This window comes from Nilaparvata lugens, chromosome 13 (assembly GCF_014356525.2).
Source record: "Nilaparvata lugens isolate BPH chromosome 13, ASM1435652v1, whole genome shotgun sequence".
In the NCBI taxonomy this organism is placed as follows: domain Eukaryota; kingdom Metazoa; phylum Arthropoda; class Insecta; order Hemiptera; family Delphacidae; genus Nilaparvata; species Nilaparvata lugens.
The window spans coordinates 19994330-20020656 of record NC_052516.1 but is presented as its reverse complement, the minus strand read 5'-3'; the positions used below and the strand labels follow the sequence as shown (position 1 = coordinate 20020656).

Genomic DNA, 26327 nt, shown 5'->3' with positions numbered 1-26327 from the left:
AGGCTGTAAAACAGCAAGACTCAAACCTTTTTTTAAAAGTGGGGACAAAACTGATTTGAATAACTATCGGCCAATCTCTCTCCTTCCGGTTATTTCTAAGATATTGGAGAGAGCCATTTGTAATCAGCTTATAGATTACCTGGAGGATAACGACATTATTTGTAATAAGCAATATGGTTTCCGCAGATCCAAGTCTACCAAATTGTTACTAATAGATTTCCTCAACTACTTTATTGATGTGATTGAGTCGGGAGAGGCGGTAATCACTTGTTTTGCCGACCTCTCCAAGGCTTTTGACTGTGTAAATGTGGATCTGTTAATGAATAAACTCAGACTTTATGGTTTTGGGGGCTCTGCATTGAAATGGATGGATTCGTATATGACAAACAGGTATCAAGTCACAGAGATTCAACATGAAACTAAAAATAAAATAAAATTCACACGATCAAAGCCTTAATTAATTGTTTCTGGGGTCCCTCAGGGTTCTATTCTGGGCCCCTTGTTGTTCTTGATCTATGTGAATGATGTTGCAGGGTCGGTTCCCATTGAGAATCTGTATGTTTTTGCAGATGATATGACTCTGGTGACAAGAAGCCAAGACTTGAGAAAATTGGAAATTGAATCCTATGTTAAGATGAATAGTCTGTGCCAATATTTTGCAAATGATAAATTGATGTTGAATGCCTCGAAAACAAATTATATGTGTCTACAAACCCATCAGAGTAGGAGGTTAAGACACAATGAAACACCCAAATTATTCATTGGAGAGTCGGAATTGGTAATCAAGAGCTCAACGGACTTTTTAGGAGTGAAACTGGAGGAAGGGCTGGGTTGGGGGGAACAATTGGATAAGATTGAAAGTAAAATAGCGAGTGGAATTTTTGTCTTAAGGAATATAAGTAAATTAAATAATAAGCCTCTATTGAAGTCGGTCTATCATTGCTTGGTGGAGTCACCTTCAGCAAATTTTCTTTTGTCAAAAGAAAGCATTGCGCACTATGTTAAGGTTGCATCCACGAACACATTGTAGGGACTATTTTATTGAAATGGATTCTCAGTGTTCCCTGTCTCTATATTTTGAAAATTTGTGTATATATTAGTAGGTGTTCACTACGGACTATTAATAAGACGCATGAATATAATACACGGCATAAGATTACCTTCTCGGAATATCAAAGATTGACTTTGTATGAAGAAAAACCCAGTTATATTGGTAGAAAGATTTATCAAGTACTACCAATTCGGTTGCGGGAAATATAAAAGAGTTTAAACGAAGTTTGAAATTATTTCTAAAGGAGGAGTGCTTTTATAGTCTGAAGGACTATTTTGATTACTGTCATAGAGTCAAAGACAAATAGTAATTATATACTACATATAAATTTCATGAATAATTAATGGTGTCTCGCTTTTGCTAGCACTTTGACTTGTCTGACGCCGTTGACGCCAACCAGACGTAATATCTATCTATCTATCTATTAAACAAGAAAAAGCTTAGATTTACACATTTTTTAGATCATGTAACAAACTCTGGTTCAAACATGTTCAATAAACATGGAGTTTCTCATGCTCTAGTTTATGTAATGATCTCAGCTATTATTCATATCTCTCAGATAATGTGTCAAATTCAGATTCTCAGGAGTTTCAGATTTTCACGTGATTCAGGGTCGTATGCACCGTTTAACGCTTACTTGTGATTATGGTTACATTTATTATAATGTGTTTCATTCGGGCTTTAAACGAACATTTCTCCGTTTAAACCAAGCATCTGCATACGTGCCTAGGCACATGCACATGCACATGGTCTAGCCTAGATGCAGCAAAATCAGATTTTCACTTCTTTCAGAAAATAATGATAATATAGCCTTCTCACATTCTTATACTTTCCAGTTTGTGAGCAAGACTCACAACTCAATTGCTCTATCCAGACTTTTGAAATGTGACAGAAATTAGCCAAGTCCATTGAATCTGAAGTTCAACTTCCTTTAACTAGGCTGTTTGTCTTTGGCCGATTAAATAAATAAATGTCTTCAATCATTACCTCACTTCAATTTTCTTATGAACTTCAGATGAGATAATACAAACATTCTAGAGCTGTCTCTCTTGTCTGGGTACTTGAAATGTGGTTTTATGCCTTGAGCCACGAATTAATATTTGCCTCAGCCTGCTTCTAGACACTTGAAAAGCGGCTTCATTAAAAAATGGACAAAATCTGTCTTGCAACTCTTTTTTAGCATGTTACCACCTCAGGCTTCTCTGATTTCTGATTCTATTTTAACGAAATGAGGATTATGCAGTTCTTACGCTCGCTAAGGTCCTAAAAGGTGCGCTATGATTCGCCAATATACTAACCCACTCACCCACTTTGTAAATCTGTCAATAGGAAACCCGTTTCAACAGTCATTAATGGGACGAATCCCCAACTTAGAGACCAGACTACGTTCGGAGGACACTTTGCTGGAAGCCGTACCAAAATAAACATAAAGTCTCTAAATTCATGAACCGCGCTTTTTGGAGATTTGATTAGACCTTTTAGTCTTTAGTGCCATTTCCTGAATTTAATTGTTCCACCATGGTCGGGTGAATGTTATCTTCTTAGAACCGATAAGCGGTTCTTGTTTTATCATGTATTCTTAAACCACCTTGAAAAACAACTTTCAATTACAATCAGCATGAACGAGGTTCATGAAGAATCCAAAAGAATGGAACCTGAACAAAATTGATGGGATGCGAGTTGGTGGACGGAGATTCAGGATCACAAGCAAAATCACACTCAGATTTGCAACACAACTCATCGCCCAGATTTAACTGGTAGGTGTTCACGGCGAAAAATGAGTTACCGTAACATAGAAGATGAAACGACGAGATAATATTAACAAAAGTGCAGTACAGTGAAAATGTTAATGGAAAAGGAGCTTTGAAAATTCAGTAATGGGTTACCATCGGAAATAGAGTTCACTATGCTCTTGAATAATTGTTTTTTTTTTGTTATTTTGATTTGTGACTGACTTCGTTTGGTTTTGTGACGTATGCTGTGTTAATTAAGGATAGTAATGTGTCCCGAAACGATTATTATGATGAATTTCAAGAAAGTAAATTGCAATCATTGGTATAGTTTATAATGTTTGAATGTTTGATGATTTATTGTGTTCAGGATGATAGAGCTTATTTCTTGATGATTTTATTAAAATGTAATGTTAGATTAGTAGAGGATTCTCTAAATCAGATATAGCGAAGATTCATTTTAGTTTACTTGACTCTAGCCCAGTCACCTACATGAATGAAGTATTGGCTTAGGTATCATTATCTAAATTTGGAAGAGAAATAGCACAAGGTTACCTTTTTTCCTCTCCCCATCATTTCTCTAATGTATTTATTGTAAGAATAGAAAGAATAAATAATATTTTCCAGATGTGTAGGTCTACTCCAAAATGCCAATTTTTATTCCAAAAAATCTTTTTATTTTCTTCAAAAAGACGGCACACTATGAGTCTTATGATGGAATGATATGGGTGTAAGACTATGATGATGTATATGATATGAGTATAAGAGTATGATTACCTATGGAGGTGTGTATGTTATGAGTATGAGAGTATGAGTGTGATGGTGTGTATGATATGAGTATGATATTAGACTCATAAGTATGATGGTGTTTATGATAATGAGTATGAGGGTATCTATGAGTGTGATGTCTTGGTGATATGAAAAATATGTTTAAAAACTATTGTAAGTTTAACTTTTGAAGCTTGACACGTACCTTTTCCCCTATTTAAACCCAATTCATCGAGGTTAATGAACTCATCACTGGGTTTGCAGACTGGTTGATGGTTTTCCACGGAACATTTTCCATCGTCATAAATTGCGCCACAATTCATTTTCAGACAGGGGTCTTCACACTTGTCGTTATGACACCACTCATTGGCACCACAGTCCGAGCTGAATGCGCAACCTGGAAATGTCATTTCAAATAATAATTAAGATTATTTACTGCTATAGAACCATACAATTTTAAAGGAAAACCATCATTGAAATACTTAATCAAAAAATGAACATAAGATATGAACATTTCTCTCATCACAACCTTATATGCGTTGCCAGCAAAACTGTTGTGTGCTGCAAAAGCATCAATCTATGAAATCTTAAGCTACTTATATACCAAAGCTATAACAAAATGTTAATAACTTAATCCTTATAGATTCTATTAGATTAAAAATAACTTATCATACACATGATGAACATACATATGAGACTTATGTATGTGTTTGTCAAGTTCCATTCAATCTAATAGAATCTATTATGATTAAGTTATTAACATTATTTTCAAGTTATATTATTATTAATTATTTATTCTATATTGTATTATCAAGTTATAAAGTTATTTTTGTTTGGATTCGTATTCTAAAATTAATTAATCTGATAAATTCAAAATTATTGCAGTACATACATTTTTTATACTCAAAATAGTGTGTGAATTATGTTATCATTTACATAACCTCTAGACTGTGTATTCCAAATTAAGGTTTAAAGCAGTTTTGGGCGAATGCCTGTTGTTTTTACCTGCATTGTATCTATTGTCTATGAATAAATGAAATGAAATGGAACATATTGTTAATAACTCAATCCAAATAGATTTTTTCCCGTCCCTATAGATTCTATTTAGATTAAACGGAGCTTGACAAACACAAATGCACATCAGGTGCATTTGATTATATCTTATATTCTCTTAAATTCCATTCAGAACATTAATTTGGAATTAAATGAGTACAGCTACTTACCTCCATTCTGCCTTAACAGTTCCTGCTCAGTCAAGCCCTCGGCCGTTACACACACAGGTTGGTGGTCCCTCACTATACAACGACCATCTGGTGGATGAAGGCTCTCGCAGTCAAGTCTGGGACACGGATATTCACATTTGTTGTCATAGCACCATTGGTCATCGGCACATTGGAAGCCGCCTTGGCATTCTACAAGGAAAAATCAAATGAAATTAAATAAATCTAACGAAATTAGAAACTGCCCTGGCATTCTAATAGGCAAAATCAAATCAGATCAAAGTTTGATATCAAATATTTGATGAGTGTTAATCTATGTAACTGTCATGAGTACTAAATTTCCGTTCTACCGAATAAAAAATTCGATAGCATTTGAAATGAAAAAATAGTATTATTCCTTTTAAGAATTGATTTTTCATGGATCTCATCCATGTCAAGCCATCTATACCTTCTGAATAAGTTATCGAACTATTTTTTGTATGAAGAGAACCTTTCCATAACAGATGCCTTCTAACAGATTTTTCAATTTATTTCAATTTATGCCGTCCTTATGAGTTCTATCAGATTAAACATAACATGTTTGGCATCATCTGTTCAATCAAATGGAGAACAATAAAACGTCAAATACCGTACGTACAAAAATCAAGGTTTTACTGCTATTTCCAAAGCTATTTGATCATATATTATATTCTATTAAATTCCCATCCTGAACATTAATTTGGAACTGAATGAGCACAGCTACTCACCTCTATTCTGCCTTGACAGTTCCTGCTCAGTCAAGCCTTCGGCCGTTACACACACAGGTTGGTGGTCCCTCACCATACAACGGCCATCTGGATGAACGGTTTCACATTGGAGTCTGGGACATGGATAGTCACACCAGTTGTCGTAGCACCATTGGTCATCGTCACATTCGGAACTGCCCTGGCATTCTACAAGGCGGAATCAAATCAAATAAACCAAATTTCAATTGAGAATAGAACAATAATTGTATAAAGGAATCAATATAGAATATGAAGAATAGAATAACTGAATGAGGGAATTAAAAATTGAGAATGAGAACATACTAACTTAACATCGAGCCTACTAAGGTCTGTCTATGCAACCCGCACTACACCACTCTCACTGTCATCATAGAGTGAAGATAACTACATTATTCCTGTCATCTCTGCTGCTATGAAACCCTCCACTATACAGTGTTAATAGTCAAAAGTAGGCACCTCTCAGCATGTCTCGTCTGCAGAACTTGGAGCATCGTATAGGTATTTCTGAGAAACTCAACGATAATCATTAATGAGGCCAGTAACGTATAGTAGAGGCTAGTAGTCAAAAGATAAACTGTAAGTTTTTCTCCCTCATTATTACCCTTAGAAATGTATAATAATCTGCATTAATATGCTATCACTGTATTAATATGATCTATTATGTTACTATTTTTCCATTCTACAAATAGTACTCTATTACTATTAAAGTTGTGAAAATGAAAAAATTCTAAAATAATTTTATTAGCTCATCGTTCTTCTATGATAATATGTAAATATATATTGCTATGACAATCTTTGATGCAGAAATATAATTATACCTTGTCTCACATTACCTTGTCTTTTATGTCTGATTTTATTATTCCCCATTTCGTTTGGATCGTCCACTGTGAATACATCTATATAACAAGAGAGAGCATACACATTTTATGACAACATAATCAATACACTCTAGTATATGTAATCGAGAAACTCAAATATTAACTTGAATGATGAATAATATTATAAATGCCAAATTTCATCTTTCTTACTCATTATTATAAATATTGGGGCACCGAGCTTCACTCGCTACTTTTATTTATTGATAAACACAATTTTCTGAAATTAATGATCGTGTTTATATTTTACAGCTGGCTATACGTCAGCTTATGAATTTCGGGGATGCGATATTTTGATTTTCCACAGACTCACTCGCTCACTTTTTACTATCCACAGACGACGAAAGTTTCAGCTGTTTCAGCCAAGGATGAATTATCCTTTTAAGTTTTCCCAAGGATGAGACCTAGTGCAATCGAATTTTTATATCATAAATCTACTATGTTGCTAATTTCGTGAAAATCGTTAGAGCCGTTTTGGAGATCCGTTGAACATATCTAACCAGATGTAAATATACACAAATTGCTCGCTTAATATAATACAAACCACTCTCGGTCTCAGTCAGCAACGTATCGCGCATGCGGTGAGTAACGGTTTTTTCCTGTTCCAAGGATAATTGCACGATTTATTCTTTCTATTAAGATCCATGTGTTGAATAACTGAAACCTATGAATAAAATAAAAATCTGGTGTGGCGCACTGACACAACTTTCCTTGCCGTTATGAAAATTCATCACCTGACGCTAGTGTTCACGCGCATCTCAAGTCTACTATTTGAAGATCTGGTGACAGGACAATAACGCTGGATACACACAAGGTCTGCTATCTCTTCATCGTGAATGATTAAATGGAATCAAGAGTTGCCAACAGTTTGCAATTTCACATTCTCTCAAATTTCGAGCTCATTTTCAATTTTAGATGAAAATGTTACTGAACATTGATTGTAGAGATTTTCATGCTTGATCTTTTCCACTTGAAATTTCTGGTTTAAATTGTATCTAAAGCCTGATTATTGGGAATCTAAAATCGAACTTTGCATAGATCATGAGGAGCTCCTAAAGATTTTACAGATATGGGGCTTGTGGTAGTTGATAGAGCTTTTTAATGACTATTCTAGGTATGAATCTGATCAAAATCGTTGGAGCCGTTTTCGAGAAAATAGCAAAAAACCTTTTTTTAAACAACATTTTCGCCATTTTAGCCGCCATCATGAATTGCATTTGATCGAAATTGTTCGTGTCGGATCGTCATATTCTAATGTTAGTTGGGAGATAAGATGGTATATATGTGGTGTATGTAATGTGCGAGATAAATTTCTTTTAACACGGCTCTTTCTCAAAGACGGAGAGGTCCGATGCTCTATCCTCCACTAATCTCTCCCACTACCTAGCAGCATTCTCCTTCTTTTGTGTCTGTGTGAGAGAGCTTTGTAACGCTTCGCTCCCCTCCACTGGCAATGTTCCAAAGTGATTTATGTTTGTGTATGTTACGGAGATGTGTTCATCACAAGAACCTGAAGCGAAATGACACAACGCATCCAATTGTGCGCAGGATGTCTGTCTGTGAATATGCTACAAACTGTGGAGGGAGAATTGGGTTTCTCCTCTTCATGTTAAAAGTAATTTATCTCGCACATTAGAGATGGTGAGACACACACACACCCACACACACACACACACACACACACACACCACACACACACACACACACACACACACACACACACACATACATACACACACACACACACACACACACACACACACACACACACACACACACACACACACACACACACACACACACACACACACACACACACACACACACACCACACACCACACACACACACACACACACACACACACACACACACACACACACACACACACACAGACCAATACCCTAAAAACCACTATTTTGACCTTGAAAAGTATAGAAATTTGGAAATTGGGGAACCCTAATTTTTTTCGAAAAGCAATAGGTACTTTCCTTACCTATGGTAATAGGGCAAGGAAAGTAGTAAAATAAAATAACATCATTATTATTTGATAATGTAATGAAGCTTTGCCAACAATGCAATAATGCCCACTCTGCCAACAAACTACAATATGAGAATAACAGTGCGAAAAACATATTCTCATAATAATAGATTATATGAGAGTTGAATAAGAGGAGAGTAATAATTGTTAGTATACTTACTGTGTGAGTTCTCAGATTCGTCCAATGGAGTTTGTCGTTTGTGGAGAGTTGAGTTGGTGATGAGAGGAGACGGAAGGACATGATGTGACGTCATTAGAAGGATGACGAACATACATAATAATTTTCGGAATAGTTTTAAAATTTGTCCAATCTGAAATGGAGTGGTTGTTTAGGGATTCCACACAAGATCACAACTTGTTAGGAGTACAAACAGAACGGTCAGGTCGATATGAAGATTTCAGCTGGGTAGCGTTCTTCTTCTATACCTATATCACTGACTCAAATATTTCTAAAGCTGGGTTTACACCGGTTGTGAGAAAACATAGAGAACCGAATACAACCTATTAACTTGAGTGTTGATGGGAAATGACATTGGGTAATATGGCAATACAGAACATCCAAAAGGATCTCTTTGCCGATAAAAGCCATAAGGATGGAAATGAATAATAATACACTGGAGTTAATAACAAAAGTTTTAAAATTTTGATGTTAATAACAAAAGTTTTCAACATTTTGATGTTAATAATAAAGTCTTTAACATTTTGATGTTAATAACAAAAGTTTTCAACATTTTGATGTTAATAACAAAAGTCATTAACATATTTAAATAACATTTTCTTCAACAACAATGAACTTCCTGTTAAAAACACGAGTTATTAACTTTTGTTAAGATAAATTTTCGACGATTAAGTCAAGTTAATAACTTTTTGTTAATAACCCGTATTATCAACTCCGGTGTAAAGGCAGCTTTATCATTGTACAGTTTTTTAGTCACATCGATCTTCAACGCGACTTAAGCCAGTTTACAAACATAGATTTTGCCGTCCTTATAAATTCCATCAGATTAAACAGATGATTTCATACAGACAATGTTTGTCAAGCATTGTTCAATCTGATAGAATTTATAAGGATAGAAAAATATCATACAAACAAAAATCGATGTGTGTATGGAGGCTTTACTCGTTCTGTTCGCACCTCAAGAAAGATATGTTATTTCATAATGTGGAAATCGAAGAATTTTATATCCATAGTATTTATTACCATTCATGCTATTGTATTCAACTAATTTTATATCTGTCAAAAAGTTGAATAATATCAATAAAATATACTTGAAATTGTCACATCTTCTTATTCATTGAGAATATTCTATCCATTTCTCTCCTTTACACTACAAAATCTTTCAATATTTCATTGATAGCATTTTTATAGTATTTTCATATATTTCCCATAATACTGTGGCGGAGGGATTATCTGTGGGAAATAAAGGACATCATGGTTGTTAATGGTGAAAATGTAGCTGCACAACATAAACTGATGGTGATGGACTGGCAGATGTCAAGGAGAGGAATATGAAAATTCTGCTTTCATATTCCTCTCTTTGTCATCTCCCAGTCCATCACCATCAGTTTATGTTGTGCAGCTACGTTCAGAAAGAATGTCGAATAAAGTGGTAGAAGTTGGAGGATGGTCAGACGCGGGAGAGGTTTAGAGTGGTGATACTGAAGGGTGTGTTAAGGCCAGATGGGGTGCAGAATTGGTGGAGATTGAATGCAGATGTTGTGAGGGAGGCAGGGGAAAAGATACTAGGGAGGACTTCAGGTAAGAGACCACCAGAAAATAAGGAAGCATGGTGGTGGGATGAGGATGTGAGAGCGGTGGTGAGGAGAAGAAAGGAAACTATGAAGCAGTGGGTGGTTTCTGGTTGCACAAGAGACAAGGAGTTATATACTCAAGCAAAGAAAGAGGCTGAAAGAGCAGCGGCAAGGGACTGATGCATGGAGGTGTGGGGGAGTGGAGGTTGATAGGTATAGCCAAGGCAAAGGATGAAGCAGCAAAAGATTTCATTTTGATGAAACATATGATGGATGAGAATGGTGTGGTTTTGAAGGATCATGAGAGGATGAGAGGCAGATGGATGAGTTTTTTCAAGAAACTCCCCAATTAGGAGAATCCACGGGAGAAATTTGAGGATGGAGAGGTGAATGAGAATGTTGTGCATCAGATAGATAGAGAGGAGGTTGCAGAGGCGTTGCAAGCGTTGAAGCTTGGTAAGGCAGTGGGATTGGATGCTATACCAATAGAGGCCTGAAGAAGTTTGGGAGGGGAAGGGGTGCAGTTATTGTGAGACCTCATGGCAAAGATGTGGGAGCAGGAGGAAATGCTGGATAAATGGCGCAGCAGCATATTGGTCATTTTACAGGGGTATGAAGCTGATGTCTCACACAATGAAGGCTTGGGAAAGAGTGATTGAGAGAAGACTGAGACAGAAGATGGTGATTAGTGAGGAGCAGTTTGGCTTTATGCCTGGGAGAGGAACCACAGATGCGATATTTGCGCTTAGGCAGCTGGTGGAGAAGGCAAGAGAGACACGATCTGAGCTGCACTTGGCATTTGTGGACTTGGAGAAGGCCTATGATAGGGTACCCAGGCCGGAGCTGTAGCGAAGTATGAGGGAAAGGTTAGTCCCTGAGAAATATGTTCTTCTGGTGAGGGGAATGTACAGAGAAGCCATCACACAAGTGAGAACCAGTGTGGGAAGAACTGATGAGTTCCAGGTGCAAGTCCATCTGCACCAGGGCTCCGTGCTCAGTCCATACTTAATAATAATAATAATAATAATAATAATAATAATAATAATAATAATAATAATAATAATAATAATAATAATAATAATAATAATAATAATAATAATAATAATAATAATAATAATAATAATAATAATAATAATAATAATAATAATAATAATAATAATAATAATAATAATAATAATAATAATAATAATAATATGGGCGGGTGGCAGGGATCATAATCAAAATGCTTTATGGATTCAGAATGAAAAAGATAGAGTGGCTGGAGCTCAACAAATGCCGAGAATATTGATTGGAACAGCTGAAGTTAAAAACGCAATTTCAAAAACCAGCAACTGGTCTGCGCCTGGACCAGACAAGCTCCACAATTTTTGGTTGAAAAGGCTTCCAATCTTCCATCAATTCATAGCAAGTCACTTTTCCTCATTTCTTGAGAGTCCCAACAGAGTTCCACAATTTCTCACCAAAGGAGTGACATACTTGCTTCCTAAAAATGATAGAACTCATGACCCTTCCCAATATAGGCCAATCACTTGCCTATGTACACTATACAAGGTTCTCACTGCATGTATAACAGATCAAGTGCAGTCATACTTGAGTCGGGAGAGACTGCTGGCTGATGAGCAGAAAGGCTGTATGAAAGGTGGGCTGGGCTGCAAGGAGGTTTTGACCATTGACTCAGTGGCAATGGGACAAGCTGTCAAAAAGAAAAGGCATATTCATATGGCTTATATTGACTACCGAAAAGCCTTTGACAGTGTCCCTCACTCCTGGTTGATTGAAGTCCTGTATATTTACAAAATTGACAACTCAGTCATAATGCTGCTGAAGCATCTCATGTCGATGTGGGGGACAGTGCTGAAAATGAGAAGTAATGCTGGACAAATTCAGACCAATACTATACCAGTCTGTCAAGGTATTTTCCAAGGGGATAGTTTGAGCCCATTGTGGTTTTGTTTAGCTCTGAACCCATTGTCTGCATTACTCAATTCCACAACACATGGATTCAAGCTGAAGGGAGAAGCAAGAGAAATTCATCCACTGTCCCACATGATGTATATGGATGATATCAAGCTCTATGCAGGTACTGAAAATCAACTGAAGGAAATGCTGGGTCTGGTTAGAACCTTTTCTGCTGATATCTGCATGGCATTTGGTCTGGAGAAGTGTAAGACACTCAGTGTTGTGAGAGGTCAAGTCGTGGCACAAATGGTTGATGAGGACCTGGAGAGTGCTTTTGCAGCGATGGGGCCAAGTGATGTCTACAAGTACTTGGGCTTTTGCCAGGCTAGACAAATAGACCAGAAGAATGTCAAGCGGAAAATGAAAGATACATACCTGACCAGACTGAGGAGACTTTTGAAGACTCAGCTAAATGGCAATAATATGTTCAAGGCCATCAACACTTATGCAATACCTGTGCTGACTTACTCATTCGGTGTTGTTTGTTGGACTGCAACTGATTTGGAAGATCTTATGAGATCAACAAGAGTGCTCCTCACTAAGTTCAGAGCTCATCACCCCAAGGCCTGTATGGAGAGGCTCATATTGCCAAGAAAGAAAGGCGGGCGCGGGCTCATTGATATAAAATGGGCTTGTGAGAGACAAATCGGAAGCATGAAGACATACTTCATGGAGAAGGAGGGTGGCTTGTATGAAGTGGTGAGAAAAGCTGATAAAGGGTACACTCCACTTAATCTTTCTGAGCTGCCTACTGCGGACTTTAAAACCAACAGACAGCATGAGAGTGAGATCCTGGAGCAATGGAAGTCGAAGCAGCTTCATGGAAGACATGCATTTGCCTTATCTCAGCCTGGAGTTGATGAGGAGGCTTCCAATGCATGGCTTTGGCACAGGGACCTGTTTATTGAAACGGAAGGATTCTTGGTGGCAATTCAGGATCAAGTAATCGCAACAAAAAATTATCAAAGGCATATAATGAAGCTGCCTTCATTATAAATGATGATTCTATAAATGTAAATGTAAGTGTAATTCTATAACTATAAATGATGATTCATGCAGACGTTGTGGCTTGGCATCTGAGACTATTCAGCACATCATGTCTGCATGTCAATCACTGGCAGCTACTGACTATTTAAAGCGCCACAATGCAGTAGCTGGGATCTTGCATCAGGACCTTGCTCTGAAGTACCAAATCATCAATAAGAAGCTGCCCTACTACTTGTACAAGCCATCCCCAGTCTTGGAGAATGAGACACATAAGTTATATTGGGATCGGTCGGTGCTGACAGACAGAACAGTTGCTCATAATAGGCCAGATATCATCCTCATGGATAAGGTAGCCAAGGAAACAACACTAATAGATGTTGGCATACCATGCTGCCACAACTTGGACCAGTATTATAATGAAAAGGTCTCCAAGTACCTTCCCTTGGTTGCTGAGATCAAGGATGTCTGGATGCAAGAAAAGGTCACAATTGTTCCTGTCATTATCTCCACGGTTGGAGTTGTAACTAGGAAAGTGTCAGCAAATCTTTGTCAGATGGGAATATCGAAAAGTGCAAAATATGCCATGGAAAAAGCAGTTGTTCTCAGCACAGCATCCATTGTAAGATCATTTTTGAACATTTCTGTTTAGTAATGCACCAAAGTCTTGCCAAAGGCCGACTTTGACTGCAATAAACACTCACTTGTCATGTGATGAATGAAATGATAATAATAATAATAAATTGGCCTTTATTCAATTTCACAATAATTACATTACAAAATAAATCAGTTATAACATTTTATCATAGGAATTTTTTCTCCATGGCAAAGTGCCGTCTGGAGGAGCAGATGGAATTTACATGTTCAGACTCCAAAGAAATGTGAAAAAAAAGATATGTGAAAAGTTCTAAGACAACAACCTGAACAAAAACAATCAAAAATTGAACTCCTGGACCAGAAAGAATCTGTACTGCCATGCCTCCCTGCAGTACCGGCTCACCGCCTGCCAGTCCTGTCCATTCAGGTGAGCCCGCAACTCCCATTCAGACAGGACACTCTTCTGCAGGTGTCTCGTCCGGATCTCAGCAAGAACAGGGCATCTGGCGATGAAGTGGGGCACATCCTCGTCTTCCTTCAAATTGTAGAGGGAACACGTCTTGACACCACGATTGAAGGAGTACCCATTCAGCAGGATGACCTCAGTCCTTGCCTTCAGGAATCATTTGACCAGCGTGAAATCGTACTGCTGATGAGCATAGTTGGTGGAACGTTCAAGCTGTGGGTAGATTGAACACCTCTGGCTCATCATAAATCTTCCTCTGAAGTTTTCCTGCAGTTTATCGTCAACTCCGTTCAGAATCGCTTGAACATTGCTCATCAGGAGACTTGTAGCAGGGACCCCATACACCCTCTCTAGATTGCTCCAATCATTATGCATAAAGACTTTTTTCTCAATCACTTTTTTCAGCAGTATGTGCGGGTATCTTTGTTCCAGAAGCTCTAGGCATCAACGCATATACTTGATATGCAGCCTCAATGTATAAACCAGCAGAGGTTTTAGTCCAGTTTCCAGGTGCAAACAATAATCTGGGGCCCACATTGGCAGGTTGAAGACCCTCTTAATGAAGAGGCGTTGCACTTTCTCGACCTCATCTATCATTATTCCTCCCCAGACTTGGGCTCCATAGCATACTGTGGATCTAGACATTGCCTCAAATACATCAAGCTTAGGTTTGAATGGAATATTTTTCTGGTTCAGAAGGCTGTTGAACATATTCAGTGTCATCTTTGCTACAGAAGCTTTCTCTTTAAAATGATTATTCAGTGAATGTTTTGGTGTTAAGTTCACTCCCAGATACTTATAACTCCCTACAACTTAAATTGGCCCATTGTTGTAGCACCATACATCATGACGGCTGGTTCTGCCTCCTCTCCTGAAAATCATAATCTTCGACTTACTCAGATTAACTTGAAGATTCCATCTTTCACAATACACCTCTAGGTTAGATATCATCCTTCTCATTAATACTCTGTCTGGGGCAACAAGGACAATATCATCCGCATAGGCCAAAAGCTTTATGCAGACCCCACCAACACTGACTCCACCCTCCAAGCAATCCTCCAAGTCGTTCAAAAAGATTGAGAACAATAGGGGACTCAACAAACAGCCCTGCTTAACACCTGTGCCAGTCTCAAACTTTTCGGACAAGCCCTCTTGGCCCCACACTCTCGATGTTGACCCATCATACGAATGCCTCAATGCATTCACCATCTTCCACCACACACCTATCTCCGCGAGTTTATAGAACAGTGCATGCCTATCTATCCGATCGAATGCCGCAGAGAAATCAACAAAAAAGGCATATACTTTCTTCCCTTTCTCACTGAGCTTGATATTCACAATACTCATCAGATTGAATATGTTGTCAACCGTTGAATAATGTTTTCTGAAGCCAGCCTGAAACTCCCGCAAAATGTTGTGGAAATTAATCCATTTCTCCATTTTATCCAACAGTATCCCAGCAAGAACTTTGCCTACTGTGTTGCAGAAAGAGATGCCTCTGTAGTTCTCTGCTCCATTGTCATTCCCTTTTTTGAAGATAGGGTATTTGATTGACTCCCTAAAGCTCTCTGGCATGACTGAAGACTGAAACAGACCATTGAACACATCCAACAATTTTTCCAAAAAAGCAGGTGATGCATACTTGATGAACTCGTATGTAATTCGATCCTCCCCTGGTGCTTTGTTCTCCTTGGCTCTTCTGAGAACACTTTTGAGGTCCTGCAGGGAAATCGGCGCATCCAGAATATCATTCACGATGAAAGGAGCAGCGTACAATATTTCATCTGCCAGGATGCATGGATTCAGTAGCTGGTTGAAGTGTAATACCCAGTCTCTCAATGTTATACTCGTGCCTGTGCTGAAATTCTTCCTTCTAAAGCACCGCACAAGCTTCCAGAACTGACTAGAATCCTTCACCTCCTTGAAACTTCCTGTCAATTGACACCAATACTTTCTTCTTTTTCGACACATAATTCCTTGTATTCCTTATTCCTCTCCATGTACATTTCTAGGACTGATTCTGAATTTGTTCTCCTGAATAGTTTCAAGAGACGAGATGATTCTTTCCTTTTTCTCTCACACTCAATATCATACCATATCTGTTTTCCCTCGCACTTTGAGTGGCTATCCAATTGACTGACAGGAGCAAAATCATGAATTAATGATATCATATATTTCAGATCATCCTCAGAGTTCTTCCAGTGCTGACGTTGTCTTATTCTCAAATCAAGTTCTTGCTGATACTTCAACCTATCTCTTGGCTTCCATTGCAGCTTTCTTCGTATCAGCATTTCACAGATCTCAGAAGTTTCAGATTTTCCAGGTAAAAGAACCTCGGCAGATATCAGCAGGTGGTCTGAGAATATTTGCGGAGTCACCTCGAACGATTTAATAAGAGGAAGAGCCTCAATTGAGGGAGCGCACAAATCAATGACTGAAGAGCCCTGTGCTCCAATAAACGTATATTCTCCACATGCGTCCTCTGCTGTGCGACCGTTCAAAATAACGAGACCAAAATCAGCAAACATAGCTAATAATTCCCTTCCATTAGCATTGATTGTGTGATCCTTTGAATTTCTGTCACAATTGAGAGGGCAGAGCAAGTTTGTAACTGTATCCTCTGGTATGGTCTGCTTGTTCCCGATCCTTCCATTCAGGTCACCCTGAAGTTGGAATTTTCAATTTCAATCAACAAATCCTCAAGCCTGGCAAAGTCATTCTGCCATCTATTACAGTTGAGGTAAGCTGGGACGATGAGGAGGTTCTACGAGTCGACGTGTAGTTTGATGAGATTACAGTTGAAAATAGTTTTATAGTTGAGTATTTTCTCGTGATTCTTTCCTTTTCTAATTCCATATTGTTCCCTCACTTGCGCGACCGCGGCTTGCAGCTCTAGTTGCAGGAGTCCACACCAATTCATATTCCTCGAACACTATCTTGAGTCTCAACAGAATGTTCTCATCCTCAACAAATGTCTCAAACAGTAGAAATACATCATATTTTTTTATGAAATCAATATATTCAACATTACTCAATTTGTTTGCAATTCCAGCTACATTGAAAGCAACAATATTCAGGGATGATACATTATTATAAGTTGTGCTAGACCCTGGTCCATTCACTTTATTCGGAGAGCAGCTATTAATTATTGCAGCTGGTATCGTTTTGGGCACGAAAAAACTGTGTGATGGATGAATTACCTGCTGATTGTGAGGCGTTGATTTTCCTTATTTGTCTTGGTAAGTCATCTCCCTTCCTCTTTTCCCGGTTTGCTTCCAATGGACAATCTTCCTCAAACTCCATAAACTCACGCTTAACGTCTCCATAGCTCCAAACTCTACCATCGATCTCTAATGAATTCATTCTTATTTTAACAATATGCTTTTCTTTTAGCCGCCTACGAACTTCATTGAGCTCCTTTTGTTTTTCTCTCGATTCCTTTTCCAAGTCTCGAGCAACAAAAACTGTTGAGTTCTTTAACTTGCCGCAGTTTGCCAAAATTCTATTCTTCTTAATTTCCAAAACCAGGGACAAAATAATAGGACGTGTTTTATTATTTCCTTTTCTGCCTAGCCTTCTAACAAAATTTATGTCGCTTGATTTGAGTTCTACTGCTAACACCTGGTTGCATACATCTAAAACTTTATGCATAACCTGCTCTCTAGCTTCTCCATTGGGTTCTTTAACTCCGTAGAATATAAGATTGCTTCCTCTTTTCATATTATCAATCAGACTACTTTGCTTCTGCAGCTCTTGTTTTAATCTTTCATTTTATTTTCCCAACTCCTCAATTTTTCTATCTTGCTCAGCTATAATAGATATCAAATTGAGAGCAGATATTTTTTCTTTGATAGTTATCTTAGTGTTCTCATTTATTTCAGATTTCAGCCTTTCCAGCATCTTTTTCATAGTCTTGAGATCCAGAGCCATTCTCAATTCCTATTGTAGTTATGAGAAGCGAACAATATTGATTTTAAACTGTAATTAGTTTATTTTATTCTATCTCAAATATTTATTTATTTTATTCAGTACAGCACCGGCTATCAAAATCCTGCAGATATCAATTTGGCCTTGCACTATTCCATATCTATACAGTTGGGAGAGTAATAGCGTCGTACTTATCACTTCACCGGCCGGCGTTTCACCTCTTCCCCGCACTTCGCAATTTGAGTAGATCTTCTGCTTCGGCTTTGATCCTAACCTAGTAATTCTCACATAAATATTCAATGGAATGACACTTAAAGACAATTCTAACTGTTCTTGTGACTAGAAAACTTTAGTCCGGGTATTCCGTTTACTTTTACCACACAATCAAACCGAGAAACATACTAGAAAACATTCATTTATCAATCGTAACGAGAGCGGCCACACGCACAACTGTGTTGTTTGAACTTTCCAACTCTGCTCTCAGTCCATACTTGTTTGACGTAATTATTGATGTCATAGGGTCTGAGGCTAATAGGCCTCATGGTCCATGCTTTTTGCGGATGACATTGAGCTCTGTGAAGAGACTAGAAACCAGCTGGAAGGGAGATTGGAGGGCTGGAGGAAAGCGCTTGAGGAATGAGGCATGAGAATTAGCCAGACGAAGACAGAATACATGGCATTGAGGAACGATGACGAACTGACTAGAACTAGATAGAAGCCAACTTTAATCATCTGTGAACTTCATGGACATGGGTTCAAGTTTGCAAAGGGACGGTGGGCTGGATACGGAAATTCAGCCTAGACTGAATCGTGGATGGTTTAACTGGAGAATAATGAGTAGGTAGTCGGGGTAAAGTGAGACTTCTGAAGAAAAGCTGAAGAAAAGCTGAAGAAAAGCTGGCTCAAAGCTGGAGAAAAGCTGGCTCAAATCTGCCCCAAATCTGATTCTTGGTTCTAACCTTGCCCAATCCAATGTAATCTGATCTAACCTAACCTAGCCATACCCCTAATCTCACAATAAACCTCAAATGAAGATTTCCCACTTTTTTGGAAAAAAAAAACTAGATCCAGCTTTTTTTTATTTCTTGAATAACTAAGAAACCGTTAATTTTACAAAAAAATTACAAGAGTAACTTTTTCCAGTAAATCTAATAACGAATCCATTGACACCCCATTTGTCAAGATTGAACAAAAAATAAGGATCTCATGGGAAAACTAGATCCAATAACTAAGAAACCGTCAATTTTACAAAAAAAATTACAAGAATAACTTTTTCCAGTAAATCCATTCGTCAAGATTGTACAGAAAATAAGGAAAAATTAGATCCAATTTCTTGAATAACTAAGAATAATTTTTTTCAGTAAATCCATTATTTGTCAAGGGATCCTAACTCTGAAACTGAGCAACAAGCATTTTTATGTTGATACCCTTTCTTAAGCAAACCTCAGCACTAAACCCCCCCCACAGGGGGTTTGGGGGGGCTTGACCCTCTGCCTTTAACCAGCTAAGCTTGAACTACTTGAAAACTCACCTCAGGTTGTATTGAGAAGAAAAAATATATAATAAAAATGTATAAGAAAGAAGTCAAGTCAGATATATTACTTGTTGATCAGAGTGTATATCTTGATGAGAGTATTACCAAATATGAGTATATCACTCACACACCATATATTCAACAGACATTTAATTACAATGATGAAATTCGAATTAGTTTAAAACAAGAAGATATTTATACACTTCCAAGTAGAAGTTTTCTCATAATTGAAGGCGAAATCAAAGTGAAAGATAAGAATGATGTTGAAACCAAGGACTTTTTACTTATCAATAATGGAGTTGCATACCTATTTGATAAAATCAGATATGAATTGGGAGGGGTTGAAGTTGATCGCACACATAATGTAGGATTGACAACAACCATGAAAAACTATCTACGTCAATCAAAACTCAATGAAAAAATTATGGAGAATGCAGGATGGAAGTTGACTGGATGGAAAAGTTTAGATAAATTCTGCTTTTGCATTCCTTTGGATATGTGGTTAGGTGTAATGGAAGACTATAGAAAAGTTCTATTAAATGTTCGTCAGGAAATTGTTCTATTAAGATCATCATCAGACTTAAATTGTATTGAATCAGAGACAGCAAAATCGGTGAAAATTGATATTACAAAACTACAATGGAAAGTACCCTACATACATGCTTCTGACACTGTTCATCTTGATCTGCTGAGTTTAACACATAGTGTAGTTTCACCAATTACCATTCCATTCAGGTCATGGAAATTGCATGAATTTCCACAATTACCTGAAACTACTAATCTTCAATGGACAGTTAAGACAACTTCAAACATATTGAAACCTAGATTCATTATTCTTGGATTACAAAAGAATAGGAAAAATGTTATAACTGCTAACAGGTCACATTTCGATTTCTGTAATCTGAACAATGTTAATCTCTATTTAAATGCTCAATCATTCCCCTATGAAAATATTGTTGGCAATAAACATTTATTGTATCACATGTTCTCTGAATTCCAAAATGAATACTATCCTTATAACAGCAGTACATCGATTATAAAACACAACAGCAATAACAGCAATTGATTATAAAACATTCGATGAATATGCACCATTGGTTTTTATAGACTGTAGTAAGCAAAATGAACTATTGAAATCTGGTGCAATAGACATAAAGTTGACATTGGAAACAACAAATAATTTCTCAGAAAAAACCAGTGCCTACTGTTTAATCCTCTATGATAATGAGTTTGAATATACACCACTGAGTGGAACAGTAAAAAGAGTATTATAAATCTTCTATAAAATAACAAAGAACTAGACAATATTCAAATCAAAAGTATTATCTACAAATGTATCAATATTTTACCTTCAGTATCATCCCATTGATTTGTAGAATTGTTCTTGTCTTGATCTCAACCATTTTCTTCAAATTTAATTTTAAAGCATTTTATATTATTATTCAATTTATCAGCTTCTTTCAAAGCAAAATACTGACTGTGATGATATAGTGCTATCTATATGAGCTTAGATTTTTCATTAAAGTTGAATAATGTTCTTGGTCTGGGTAACCAAACCTACATTTTTTTCTGGGTGTACTCACCTACATCTACAATTTCTTTCTGGGTGTACTCACCTAAACCTAAGATTTTTCACCTATATTTATTACATTTTTTTCATACCATTCTTTAAAAGAGATTCCAGAAGAAAGTGAGAATTGTTGGATTAAGTTTGGATCAGTCATATACTTCCATTCTTTTTCATTATTGAGATTGATGTTTGGTATGAAAGTTGCAGCTAATGGTATACATTGTAAAAAATGGAAAAAATTCTGAATCAAATTTTTGATATCAACATTAATATCACTATTATTATCTTTATCATACAAATATTGACCAAATTTATCAACACTCATGATCTATTTTTATAATAAATGTTTAATACAACCTGAGGTGAGTTTTCTAGTAGTTCAAGCTTAGCTGGTTAAAGGCAGAGGGTCAAGCCCCCCCCAACCCGCCTGTGGGGGGGGGGGTTTAGTGCTGAGGTTTGCTTAAGAAAGGGTATCAACATAAAAATGCTTGTTGCTCAGTTTCAGAGTTAGGATCCCTTGACAAATAATGGATTCACTGAAAAAAATTATTCTTAGTTATTCAAGAAATTGGATCTAATTTTTCCTTATTTTCTGTTCAATCTTGACGAATGGATTTACTGGAAAAAGTTATTCTTGTAATTTTTTTTGTAAAATTAACGGTTTCTTAGTTAATTGGATCTAGTTTTCCCATGAGATCCTTATTTTTTGTGCAATCTTGACAAATGGGGTGTCAATGGATTTGTTATTAGATTTACTGGAAAAAGTTATTCTTGTAGATTTTTTGTAAAATTAACGGTTTCTTAGTTATTCAAGAAATAAAAAAAAGCTGGATCTAGTTTTCCCATGAGATCCTTATTTTTTGTTCAATCTTGACAAATGGGGTGTCAATGGATTCGTTATTAGATTTACTGGAAGAAGTTACTCTTGTAATTTTTTTGTAAAATTAACGGTTTCTTAGTTATTCAAGAAATAAAAAAAAGCTGGATCTAGCTTTTTTTTCCAAAAAAGTGGGAAATCTTCATTTGAGGTTTATTGTGAGATTAGGGGTATGGCTAGGTTAGGTTAGATCAGATTACATTGGATTGGGCAAGGTTAGAACCAAGAATCAGATTTGGGGCAGATTTGAGCCAGCTTTTCTCCAGCTTTGAGCCAGCTTTTCTTCAGCTTTTCTTCAGAAGTCTCACTTTACCCCTACTATGAGTGGCGTGCTCTGTGATAAGAGAGTGAATTGTAAGATGAAGGGTAAGGTGTACAGATCGGTAGTGAGACCAACTATGTTGTATGGTGCGGGAACCTGGCCTGTTTCAAAGAGGCAAGAGAAGAAAATGGAAGTGGCTGAGATGAGAATGCTAAGATGGATGTGTGAGTTCACAAGAAGGGATAGGATTCGTAATTAGGTGATTAGAGGTACAGTTGGGGTGGGACCATTGGATAGGAACATGCAGAAGGCCAGGATGGGGTGATTTGGACATGTGCAGAGACGTGAGGAGGATTATGTGGGACGGAGGGTGCAGGATTTGGATCTGGGTGCCAGGGGGAGGCGGGGATGGCCGAGGATGAGGTGGAGAGACAGATTGGAGGCTGATCTGCAGGAGAGGGGTTGGTGACACGGGGAGGAGATGGACAGGATTTTGTGGAGGAGACGGCTGAAGGAGGGGAATGCCGACCCCATATGATTGGGATAAGGTGTAGCCAAAGAAGAAAAAAGATATATTTTCCATAATAACTATTAACTCATTCATAATATAAATTATTCATATTACTTTCCATAATATTGTATTGTGAAGTCTGTTAGTGTGATCCTTTCTTGATAATACCTGAATAAACAGATAATTGGATACCATGAACATTATCGGCATTTGTATAAAGGCATGGAGGAGAGAACACTGTAATTCTTCTTTCTTCTGTGATAAAAGGTAATCTACTGTCTAGTGTAACAATATTTATTGTTACAATTGTGAGTGATGAGAATTATGTGAATTAGCCTGAGAAGTTAGCCTGTTGTGAAAATGGATTTTGCTGTTTTGCTTTTCTGCGTTGTGTTGTGTTGACTCTGTAAGTGTGTGCGTAGAAGTTGTAGTACTAAGAAAAACTACAGTTTTCCTGGAGCAACAGCTTAGTTCATGACCTCTGCTTTTCTGCGGTGTGTAGTGTCGACTCTGTAAGTGTGTGTGTAGAAGTTATGATACTAAGAAAATCAACGATTTTCTTGGAGTATCAGTCGAGTTCAGGACCTTATAAGGTAAGGAATTTATAGCTGTCAAGAGAAAATAGCTGTCACTTGATGGGAGAATGTATCTTTAATTGTAGTTGTAACGTTCCTTTCTATTGGTGGAAATTTTTCTAGAAAATAGTAACTCCCAATCACAGTTAACGTTGGTTAGGTCTATCTAGTATGGACGATCACACAGCTCCTAGACCAGGCAAGCGTACCGAAGTGCATTCATTCAGCGTCTGTCCATTGCTGCTAACAGAACTGCAGATGTAGTCTCTAGACTTTACTTGAACTTATGTAATGATTTGGTATTTATTATGGCTTTCGGCCGGCTTTAGTCTTCCCTTTTATTGGCTCTGCAACCTTCTGTTGTAGTAGCTATGTTTAGTTTGCTTGCGTTTTAGAAGTTTTTTTTAAAAGTGAAGAAGAGAGAGAGTATCAAAAATTGTCACCTCACAATGGAGATTCTTCTCCTTTAACCACTACTAAAGGTACGTCATATTTTATAATATAATTAAGGAAATGATTATTGATGAAAGCTTCTATCAGAGTGTTAAATTTGTTGTGATACATTTGAGTGTAATATGTAGAAATGTAGAGTACCTATTAGAAGAAATTGAAATTTTTGATTTTAAATTATTTTTGAAGAGGAAGCTATTAACCTAAATTTCAATTACTGTTGTTTGAATCCAAATTGACTGATGTCTATAGTATATTATTATGAGTTCTATCAGTATTTTGTGTTATAGATTTCATTTGTTTGTTGATTTAATGAAAAGCTTTCTTGATTCTCAAGGAAACACCTATTATGCAATTTATTTTTTTTAAATTACACTATATATGTAATTAATGTAAGAGAACTAACTGAACAAACTACAATACTCGAAAGACCTTATTATGAAGTAATTCAATCAACTTATGGAATACTAGGTACTCATATCTTTGTGTATAGGGCATGACCCTGACTACAAATAAATCAAGATATAAAAGTAATGACTATTTGTATTTTAAAGTATTTTTGTATTTGAGCTTCATATAGGAAGCACCTAAATAATGTTGATTTTATTATATAACTGAAGTTAAGTTAATTTGTATTATCCTGGTTTATTTTTTTATTCTAACAGCGGTCAAAGTATTGGATCAACGTACGAGTCCATCAATTTATGGGTTCATGAACGTGTGTCTTTAAGCCGCTGAGACGCCTCTGAATCGATGGCAGTCCTAGAAGCTTGGGGTATGCTGTCTCCTGTCCATCTGGACCTGTAGAGCTCGATCATTGAGCCTAGATTCAAATTGAAGAAGCTATGAGGTAACAACTTTTTTTCCAAATTAAATGTACGTCCCCAGGAACTCCGGATGCGACAGAATGGGTTTTAATAATTATAGACTTTCAAAAAGGGAGGGGTGTAAAACGTGCGGGATTAGACTTTTGTTAAATCGTAATTTTGAGATATTATTGGGAATGGATAGATTACTAATTTTATTAATTTTGGTTTGAGTAATAGATTTTTGGTTGTATCTTTACATTGAAATGTGAGGCCATATTTTCTCTGTAAGGATCCAGCTGGGAATTTCAGTTTTCTTTAATGTATATTTGATAATCCACTAAACTACTGAAAGTTGAATTAGTATATGAAATGTTTAAAGGTCCCTTATTGATAAATTAATGTTTTAAAATGTCTCAAAGTTGTAAAGGATCGAATAGAAGTTTCAAGGACCCTAGCCTTTCTAAATTTGTTTTGATAACACATATTTTTGAATAGTCTTCCTATATATAAAATTCCGTGATGTGATACTTGAGGAATATTTGTCTTTGCAGCTTTCATGATATAAATATACAGAATAGTTATTATTGGGCATTATTAATATTTGATAATGTTTTGATAGTGTTTTAATAGTTTCCAAGTGTGTTCTAAAATTACTAAGAGTTTCCTGAATTTTATGTTGATCTTTTCTTAACATATGTATAGTTATTTATGATTAACTTCTGAGAAATATCTATGATAATTTTCAATTCTTCTTTTGAAATTAGAGTCCTTCAAGCTTCTTATGATTCAATCTGAAAAGTTTTCAATGTAGAGCAGACAGAATAGGTTATTACCGAATCATCTATATCAGAGATAACCTTCTAAATTGAGTATTTTTTCTTGGTTTACATGATGTAATTTCATTTTGTTTTATTAATTGTTGAATTTAACTGTAAGAGGTGACAATATAGTTGATATCTTCTCTCTATTTCGTTGTCTCTCTTTTCATTTCTGGTTTCCCGTTCTCTAGTACTAGGTATGTTTATCAAGCATCCCTTTTATTAAGTTATATTGTGTGTGCTTCTAAATTCTAAATTCCAAATTAACTTTCCAAATTCATAGCACGGCACACTAGTGATTGCAAAATTTTGATTTCTAGGCCCGTTACATGAAAATTCGGAACTCTTCTGAAACAGGAACAACTGAAAGTAGTACATCAATTCATTGAACTAGCAATACAAAGGATTCTATGATTATCCAGTGTGAGTACCTATTCCGGTTACCTATCCCTGTTTTGAATGACTTATAATATTCTATGATAAAGAAACCAATGATTGAAAGTTTTCTCACTTACCATTATAGTAACTATACAGAATACAAAAATTTGTCAATCAAGTCTCATTCAATTAAGTATTATTGGGCTGTAAATGAGCATGGATGCTCCTCAATTTTTTTCTTTTGAAATGTGAACTTTCTGTTGAATTTCTCGTGTATGTGGGCCATGGCTGATAAGTCTTACTCATAATAATGACGGTTCAGTGAATAGGGATATTGGATTATTTGATGTGATTTGATGTCCGTCAAATAGTATAACACTACTTTAATTATTGTTTGAGACGTTGATGATT

The 26327-nt window shown here is 36.6% G+C and overlaps 1 protein-coding gene across 2 annotated transcripts; it reads right to left on the bottom strand.

Annotated features, from left to right (window-relative positions):
* Positions 1–3754: 3754 nt before the first annotated feature.
* LOC111050001 lies at positions 3755–26266 on the bottom strand (the record flags this gene model as incomplete). Of its 2 annotated transcripts, XM_039440030.1 has the most annotated exon segments (6): positions 3755–3946; positions 4773–4961; positions 5516–5701; positions 6367–6429; positions 8608–8758; positions 26054–26266. In XM_039440030.1, coding segments are annotated over 6 exon segments (784 nt in total), but the record flags the coding sequence as incomplete, so codon positions are not given.
* Positions 26267–26327: the final 61 nt, after the last annotated feature.